General features: G+C 39.2%; 1 protein-coding gene across 1 annotated transcript; it reads right to left on the bottom strand.

Annotated features, from left to right (window-relative positions):
* Positions 1–4,538: 4,538 nt before the first annotated feature.
* On the bottom strand, positions 4,539–9,621 carry dnaaf4 (dynein axonemal assembly factor 4). The gene is made up of 9 exons (XM_067588707.1): positions 9,278–9,621; positions 8,863–9,010; positions 8,167–8,300; positions 7,853–8,069; positions 7,630–7,775; positions 7,066–7,175; positions 6,831–6,984; positions 5,210–5,315; positions 4,539–5,082 (listed from the first exon to the last, which is right to left on the bottom strand). Exons 1-9 carry the CDS (start codon positions 9,398–9,400, stop codon positions 4,964–4,966), a joined length of 1,257 nt encoding a protein of 418 aa, XP_067444808.1. The 5' UTR covers positions 9,401–9,621; the 3' UTR covers positions 4,539–4,963.
* Positions 9,622–9,969: the final 348 nt, after the last annotated feature.

The following is a 9,969-nucleotide window of genomic DNA, read 5'->3' as shown; positions in this document are numbered from 1 at the left end:
AGAACAAACACAACCACAGAGTTACGTAGAGGCCAACTGGTGCTAACTTTGGACCCCAGGAGCTGGTTAAATTCCAAGCTGTTCTATGGTGCAGGAACATGTATACACGGGGGTCGGCTGCCTTTGTTCAAGTGTGTTAAATGGGTTAAAGAGTGGTGTCCAGAAGCAGCAGTGTGTGTCCTGGTCAGCGTGCAGGGATAAAGGCCTCCATATGGTGCTGGTCAGTCAGCTCCAGCACCCAGCCAGGAGGGCCGACCACCTGCCAATCACACAGAGCTCTCACAATAATAGGAAGGAGTTACTCGGAGCCTGCCCACACACACACACGCACGCACACACACACACACACACACACACACACACACACACACACACACACACACACACACACACACACACGCACCCACAGATACACACACACACACATATTGACAGAGGTGCAGAGCAAATATAAATTTCCAAATAGCATACCATGAACATTGGGGTCAATATGACGACTAATAAGGAACTAATAGTATTATTGTTACTATTACAAACACATAAAAAAAGACTATTGTGTGATGTCTGATGTTATCTGGAATTAAGATTTGGCACGACGCGCCCAGCTTTCATACATTTACTACTGGATATATTTGAAATTCCAACGTAGACATAAAAAATTATTTATGTTTTGCAAAATTAAATGGTATTATTTAAAAGAGTTACAATTTTCTGAAAAACTTATGAAGTTGTTTTTGATGAGGTCATGTGACCTTGAAGTTGCTAGGCTTTTATTGGGCCCCTGGCAGACACATGTCCCCGTTAAACCAATTGATAATTTATGGTGGAGAATCATTGGACTATAAGAGGAGGGATGTCAAATTGACTCATGCTCATACTCATACTACAACACTGAATGAGTATAAGTACATGCTAAATTATGCATGAAAGAAAAGTGAACTTGAAAAATCAACTCAAATTCAACAAAATTTCCCGGCACTTGGCTCTGGAAAAAGGATGTGATGTCATGTTTCTAATGCGAGTAATACCATGTACTACAAATGGTGATGAAACGCATTTGAGGTAGCTAGATGTAACAGGAAACACTTGCTTGAATTTGTCTGTTGTGTGGGTTTCAATACAATGAATGGGAAATGGAGCAAATATTTATAGGACGGCAGTGTAATGTGTCCATAGCTTTACTGGCTAGAGTGCTGCTCCACTGCAGTGCACTCAGTGCTGCTGCCACTGATGGTGGGAAGATACATAAATGAGTACTCTGCTGCTTAGCAGCACTCCAGTTGGAGGGAGAGGAGGAAATCTGGCACCATCTTTGATTTTAAAATGATTTGTATTGACTTTTTGTTTGTTTTTTTGTTTTTTTTTTGAGGTGGTGGACTTGCAGTGATACATAGAAATAATTTCAGTTGTTCACCAGTATCGTTTGGTTGCTTCTCCATTTTTTGAGTCTATTTCTATTTCAGTGTCTTGGTTTTATTTTAAAGGTGCAGTATGTAGAATTTAGTGGTATCTAGCGGAACGAACTTGGCAAAAATGTTTTAATTAGTGTATAATGACATGAAAATAAGAATTGGGGTTTTTTTTTTACCTTAGAACGAGCCCTATATATCTACATAGGGAGCGGGTCCCCTTCCACAGAGGCTGCCATGTTGCACTGCCATGTTCCACAGTAGCCCAGAATGGACAAACCAAATACTGGCTCTAGAGAGGGCCTTTTGTGTTTTTCACAAGTTTCAGGCCGCCGTAGGTTCTCCTAAACATCTGGAAGGGGAGGGGGAGGGGTGTTCAATTGGTTGCAATCTACAACCTCACCACTAGATGCCACTAAATCCTACACACTGCATCTTTAAAGAACAAATTGCCCATGTTTTAATCTACAGACTATCGCTAAACAGGGTCATAAAGCAAGAATCCCTTTTAAAACCATTAACTCTGTAATCAGTCCCTCCCCAGCCATCCAGTTGAATCATCCCTAGAGAGATGTGAAGAATTTCTTCATTACTTTTAAAAATAAAATAGTATGGATTTGGCAGCACATGAATACAAGTTACAGAGAGATTGATGTAGATTCTGTCCATCTTCAACACTAACACTACACTACACAGCACTCAGACTGATGTGGTCAAGGTCACTAATGACTTACTGCTGTAGATGCGGGCCTGTGCTCCATTTAAATTCTCCTTGAGTTCAGATCAGCTTTTTACACAGTGGACCACAATGTCTTAATCAGCCATCTGAAAAACTAAGTTGGCGTCAGTGATGTGGCTCTGGATTGGTTTATCTCCCATCTCTCAAACAGCTCCTCTCGGTTAAGCTGGGAGATGCGTCCTCTTCTTGTGCTCCCCTCTTCTGTGGGGTCCCCTTTTATTTACCATTTTCATGCTGCCCCTCTGGCATATCATGCGTACACATAATATTGATTTTCACTGCTATGCGGATCACTGTTATGCAACTGTATGTCCGGACAAAGCCTGGCAAAATCAGAAATAATGATAATCATTCCCTCAAGCCTCAGTCCCAACATTATGAACAGTCTCTCAGCTATAGTCTGGGTGCCTTATTTCATAATGTGAAAAGAGAGGCCTGGAACCTCTGTGTATTTTTTGATTGACAGTTGTTTTTTGATGCTCAGGTGACTAGAACTACGGACAGCTGCCCGTTACTGGCTGCCTGTGACTTTTAGAATTGATTTAACTTCCCCCCCCTATATCTGTGACCTACTCACATCTACTCTCATCCTATAGCAGGGCCTGAATGATTCCTGAATATCACCTTGTCACTAAGGGTGACTGGACCTTTGCTGTCCGGGCCCCTCAGCTGTGGAACTCTCTGCTTGAGGGTCTCAGGCAGGCAAACTCAGTGTCTTCTTTTAAATCTCTTCTTGAAACTAATTTTTATCTTCTGGCTTTTTCTTAACTGATGGTAATTTGCGTAACTATTCTGGATTATTTTGTCTTGATTTTTATGATTTGGATTTTATTACATTTTTATACTCCTTGTTTTAACTGTACAGCACTTTGTAACTTTGTTTTGAAAGGTGATATATAAATAAAGTTATTATTATTACTATTTAATACATTGTTAATATAAAATACCGATTAGAGCCTCTTTAAAAGGCCTATTCTGTAAAATACACACTCCTGATTGTAGTAAAATGGTCTAAAAAATATTCAAAAACGAGATGTGAAAGATGCAGATATTTCATCATTCTTTTTAGTTCCTAACAATATTAAAGAAGCCTTTCAATATGACTTTAGATACTGCAAGTGCACAAAAACAACAGGGTTTAGTTATAAACATAGTCAAATATAGCATACAGTGGAAAATGGTTGTCAGTAATGGTGTGCAGAAACACAAATTTGTGAATATTATACCAAAAAACTAAATGTTTTGACATTGTGCCTGAGAGTGTTTTGCCTCCTGTTCCAGACACCTACTGGGGAAAAATTTAATCTAAATTTTCTACCAGTCTTAAGACAGCTAAGTATTGTGGTGAATTCCCCGCAGGACCGTGTGTATGTGCCTCCATTTGCTCCATTTCCAAGCACTTGCATTAATCTTTTGTAATAACACTTGAGGCCTCTCGCTCGTCTATGAACGCTGGAATTGTGTTTATCTTTTCAAACGCTTAGAGAAGTCATTCACCGACAACCATTCACTCAAACTGCTCTGCCACAATGCAGCTCTACTACAAATCAAAGCCTCTTAATGACGCCATTCTTTTGACTGAATTTCAACCATTCGTAATTCTTTGGGGAGCTTTCGGCACATTTGATTAGGAGATTAAAAAAACAGAAAATTGGTCGCAGAAAAAAATAAGAAAAGCAGCTTTGCGGGGTGTTTATAGATTTCAATTGTGTCCACTGACAGAGGGCAGGGTGTGTGGTCGAGGTCTTCAAGTGCTACTTCACAGTCACACTCACATGTTTGGAAGGATTGGAGCTCTGATCTGCTTAGATCAGTGGACTGACAAAAAATCTTTTCTGGTAGCTCACATTTTAAAGCTGATATACTCTGTTTTGTAGAATGCTAACCTGCATTGAGTTATGAGTCTGTATTATGTCATATTAAAGGCATTTGAGAAGGCAGCATGTCAGAACCAGCAGCTAATAAAAGAGCTGTCTGGTAAAAAATAAAACACCAAGACATCACTTTTTTCAGAATCATCTGGCATCCCAACCAGGCTTCCCATGACCCAGCAGCACTGGGTCCTGACCCACTGTGGGCTCTGATCAGTTGACCTCAATTTGCACTTCAGATTCAAAGTAAAATGACCGGTTTGAACCCTGGCAAAAAAGGGCGTCACAAAAAGTCTGTGTTAACAAAGAAAAGCACAATATTGTAAATATGGTCTTTCACATGACAGCACTTTATAAAATGCTTATATCTGGTCTGATTATCTGGTCATGCATCCAGCATTTTGCATCCCAAAAGATTTTGCTTTTCTTTTTTTTTTTTTTTTTCACTAAAATTGTGATTTAAAAACTAAGCACTACTTTGGCCAGACATTTGAAAACACTGACTTCTTATATCAAAACTTTTCAATTAAAGCTGTTGGTGTTTACTGCATATTTGTAATGATATGGAAAAAAAGATGTAAATACACTTAAAAACACTTTGCTGATTTATATTCGACTGACATTAATATTCAAACATTTACATTTGATTCCAGGAGGTGCAACATTTGTCCACATGAGGGTGCTCTGCCCACACTGACAGAGGTTCTCCCATTCTGTCTACATCAAACTGCAACACTGCAACACACTTACATACATTTTCAGATCTGGAGCAGCTTGGTGCCTGCCTCACCCTGGTTCTAGCAGGGATTAAACCATAACATTTGACTCTATAGTTAGAGACATGTTGCAGCTTTTTGTTGTATGTGATCATTTATTAAACCCTGGTGTAACAGAAAAATAACAAACAATAAACATCCATATGAGATATGTCCATCTGCTGTGTCTCACTGTGTCTCAGGGTCAGCTGCAGTGCCTTGTATAATGTCCCTGATTCTTTGTGTGTCTGCCTGCAGCGCTTCATTGTGAGGGTCAATCTTCAGAGCTGCTTGGTAGTCTTGGAGCCCTGTGAAAACACGTCACAGCTATATCAGCTGCCAGCACAAAGTTGTTCTGCTTTGTTATTGTCAGTGTATTTTTAACAATAAAGTACAACATTTTGATGCATAGAATAAAAATGTTGCTGTTCAAACCTTCTGCATGGAGCTGCAGCTTGCAGAGAGCGGAGCCTCGGCGCACATGGGCTCTGGCTCTGGCACCTGCGTTGGCAGCAACAGGTGGAGTCAACAGTTCAAGAGCCTGCAGAGAAATATGTGGGAAGCTGTTTATACACATTTCTCATACAGTAAAAGCTACATATTTTTGGAATACATTGGGCCTCACTCAAGAAGCACTCGTACGAACAGATTCATTCTTAAAATGCACGTACAAGTGATTTAAGAACATTTGTGGTGTTCATCAATTTTGTCGTACGGTGGTCCAGACCTGTCGCACGTGTCATGAATAGATCATCTCTGCCTCTCTTCACTGGGGAGAAACACCTGATTGACTTACAGTTATAATGTTCTAATCTGAATTCATTTGGAGTTTAAATTTGATACCGAAATTAACAAAAGTTTAATATATAACTAAAACAAATGTAATGCAAAGTTACTGTTTTGTTTGCCATATTATCATCATCATGACTGCCAATTTACTGAGAGGTTTTTTAGATGTCAGGATTTTTATTGGCATATTTTGGCGCAGCAGCTTCTACATTTCAGTAGTTGCTATGAAACTTCTCTCACTCCAACAGCTGCCTCTGTCTCTCTGCAGCTCCCTGTCCAGCATCATGTTGTGTTGCAGCTGACAGTGTAACATCACCTGCTGAAGGCTGTAATATTCTCTCCTCTAATATCTCTGTGACTGTCACATGACCACCTCTCATATTAATCATGGAGTGATTTGCTTTAGAAAGATGTTTTTTTTTAGCATTATGGAAGTGATCTTCTGATTTTTGTAAAATCTTGTCCGTGCATTTATCTTCAGTTAGACTTGACTACAGTCTCCTTAAAAAATCGATCAGACAGCTGCAGGTGATTCAGAACGCTGCTGCTCGAGTCCTCACTAAGACCAAGAAAGTGGATCATATAACTCCAGTTCTCAGATCTTTACACTGGCTTCCTGTCTGTCAAAGAATTGATTTTAAAATACTACTGTTAGTTCATAAAGCACTGAATGGTTTCGGGCCAAAACGCATTTCTGATCTGCTGCTACATTATGAACCATCTAGACCTGTCAGGTCATCCGGGACAGGTCTGCTTTCTGTCCCCGGAGTCAAAACTGCACTGTAACATTTATTCTTGTATTTTATACCTCTCTTACTTATGGCTGTTTTTAATTGCATTTAAATGTTCTTTTACTGTGTGTTTCTTTTGCACTTTGCCTTGATGCTGTTAATGTTTTATATAAAGCACCTTGAATTGCCTTGTTGCTGAAATGTGCAATATCAATAAACTTGTCTTGCCTTCTAATGGCCAGTATGAACAGGAGGAATGATTACATCCTATCCTTTAATGTTGATGTGAAAATGAAAAGTTTCCAAAACTCCAATACGTTACTACAGGTGTCAATAATTTTTCACCTCAGTAACTTAATTGCACTCTTCCTCTTCTTTTTTTCTCACTTTTGACATTTTACTCCACAAACTCAATGGAGATATGACATTGATGTGACATAAGTATCACCTGTTGTCTTGTGTAGTTTAAATTTTATGTATGGAGCAGTGGAGCACAGACTGTCACAGACTATGTGTAACACACAGACAGTACAGACCTGAGAGGAATCTTCAACGGCCTTGTGAAGGTTTCTTAACTTCAGATGACACGCAGCTCTGTTTGAATACAGAGCTGGAATCTTTCTGTTGAGTCTGATAGCCAGGTTGTAGGCGTTCACTGCAGCCAGGTAGTTTCCAGTCGCAAAACATTTGCTGGAGGAAAAGGAGTTTATTTAATGATTTCATAATACATAAAAACAAGAGTTGACGTTAACAATGGTTTTGAATACTCACTCTCCTTTCTCCTTTAACCAATCTGGATTCCTCTCCTCCTCCTTCAGGTCCTTCAGCTCATTAACATCTGCATTCACTGCACATCTGGCTTCTGCTTGTTTTTTGAGCCACTGGTTGGATAAAAAAAAATAAATGCTATGTTATTTCATAGTATTATGTATAAAATATCACTTTGATGGACCCATGAAATATGTCCAAAGTGATCAAAATGATATTTTGCCAGCATAACTGAATTAAACTGATATGTAAACGACATGTATTTGAAAGTGACAGCTTGCCCATATCTGGACAATTTAGACACTTTAACTCCAAAGTATAAATGCAGATACTAATCTACTTCTGGACAGTACAGAAAAAGATTTAAATAAAATTTATCTTGCCACAAAAATCTAACAAATAACATAATATAACAGGTAGCTGTCAATTAGAGACACAAGTAACATATGTTAACACTATTGAAGGAATTGTATTTGCAGGAGTCTACATTGAATAAATCACAATTGTCAGCTGTAAATAAATTAGATTAATGATTTATTTCATAGACGTATCACTTCATGACTGTACCTCTTCCTCCTCTGGCACTCTGGACTCTCTGAGGGCTGTTGGGAAAACCCGTGGGGTGAATGTGACTCGAATATTTCCAGAGACTCTTGGAGGAGGCAGATCCACGTGTTTTTTCTTGCTCTTTGCTTCACTGCTGCCCCTTCCATCTAAACACAGGAATACAGTGATTAACATACCGAAACCAAACAGTAAGGCACATTAGATCGTGCAGGAAATTACTGACCAAGTTTGACCTTTCTCCCGCCTGAACATCCGTTCTCATGCTTTTCTGTCACGGCTTTCACCTTGTCTTGATCACCTCTTTGACTTTGGAGTTTTAGTTGGGCTTCTTCCTCTGCTTTTTCTCTCTGCTTCAGCTGCCATGCTTCCAGCTCTGCTGTGGTCCTCTCTCGCTCAGTGTCCTTCATTTTCTGGATCCTATCTCTTTCCTCCTTTTCAAGCTGTGAACAAATATGATCAGTTATTTAAATAAACATCCTTCTAGACATCAGAGCAGGTATTAAATTATCATTTTTGGACACTTAGTGAGTATCTTACCTTCATCATTGTCTCCAGAGCATATTTCTTCTCTGTATGCTGTTTCTCTGCCTTGGCTTTGGACTCTGCAGCAAGCTTCTCCTGGTGTTTCAGCAGAGCTCTTTCTCTGATCTCCTTCTTTTTTTCTTTATCATCTGAAACATATTGACATGTAATGGCAGATTTATCTGTGTGTGAAGGTTTGGGAGAAATTTAGTCAAATCAAGCAGACATTAAAAATCATATTGATGGGGGAGCATTTAGAGTCAGTGTTCCCTTCTAAGCAGAGAGTTGGGTGTAACAATTTAAGAGCCCAAACTGAAACACTAACATACTGATGTTTTCAGCTAATATTAGCTTAATCCATATATGTTTGTTGTATGTATTGTCAATCTTAAAAAAAATCATTTAAGTCATTTATCGAGCTAAAATTCCCAACATCTGGTTCTCTTTCTGCTTTTCTACATACATACATGCATAGAGAAATAATAATGCATCTGAGAAATAATAATGTGCATTTCTGACTATTTTCAGACACTTTATTCTCTCTCAGTACCTTTGTCACAACTCTATAATAAACTCTATAATGAGACATCCTTGTCAAAACTCTGACAAGGATGTCAAAAAATAATACATGTCATGGTTTGGGTTTAGTAGCAACAAGTCCAAAAGTAAAACAATGCCCTAATGAGCTGATCAATCCATGCACTCTCTTACTTGTGGTTATCATCAGCTGCTCCCACAGTTTGTTGGTCCTCTTATGCAAACTGATGACTGCAACTCCATTTCCAATCTTTGCTGTGCTTCTGTCATCATCTACAGGTTCAGACAGGACGGCTTCAAACAGATATGGTGGGAAATGCACCTGAGCAGGCAAGAAAGGGGAAACCATCCCAGAGTTCAGTGTGACGTACTGTATTGGATGAAACTCCTACAAGTTTAAATGTTATTCAAACAATGTCTAAATAAGGAGAGCAAGAATTGCCTAAATACTTTAAATAGTATTTGCAAGGGTTTTATTCGTGTATTTCGACGTGTTTGTGTGTAACTGAATTATTGGCAAAATGAACAGTGCGGTGAGACTAGCTACATAAAGGGACCGCCACGTTGTTGTTAATTAGGTTAACTTTACCTTCAGGTACTCGTCTGTACACAGAATATCCACCTTCCCGGCTTTCGCTCCTTTTAAAGGCACATTTATATAAACCGTCGAGTCTGTCTGCGTCCATGAGTAGTCTGTCACCAGCAAAGGCATTTCCAACACTGCCAGCCAGAGTCAGCCTCCTGCTGGAGTTGCACTAACAGCTAGTTGGAAGTCGCTTAAAACCAACTGCGTAAAATGTCGATGGAAAAAAATGGACTTCTGTGATAAAGGACGAAGAGTAATGAACGGTAGCTACCATAATACATTTACCAGCTACAGGTTCTAGTAGGCCTGCTGCTGCATGGCGTCTTGTCACTATGGTGACCAGAGAGCCCGCATGTTGCCTTCATGTCTATAGGAAACATCACTATTCCACAGTGTAATATGACGACGATGATTTATCGTCTAATTTTCTGTCGTTACACCTTTTAAAATTATACAAGAGGTAGTAAAGATCATCGTAAATCACATTTTTGATTTATAAAACCTTAATTCTATTTGTGGAAAAAGAAAAGAACACATTAGACGAGCTCTAGAAAAATAAATATTGTCGCCTATTTATAGTATACTTTGACACTCAAATTTGGATTAGATTAACTCGTCCAGTGGTTTTTGAGTGGGACGTTTGGCAATTTACTGTATCCCACACTGAGTTAATGATTCCTTGCTGTCTGGGTATT

The sequence above is a fragment of the Thunnus thynnus genome, chromosome 5 (genome assembly GCF_963924715.1).
Source record: "Thunnus thynnus chromosome 5, fThuThy2.1, whole genome shotgun sequence".
Lineage (NCBI taxonomy): Eukaryota > Metazoa > Chordata > Actinopteri > Scombriformes > Scombridae > Thunnus > Thunnus thynnus.
This window is presented reverse-complemented; position numbering and strand designations above follow the sequence as displayed.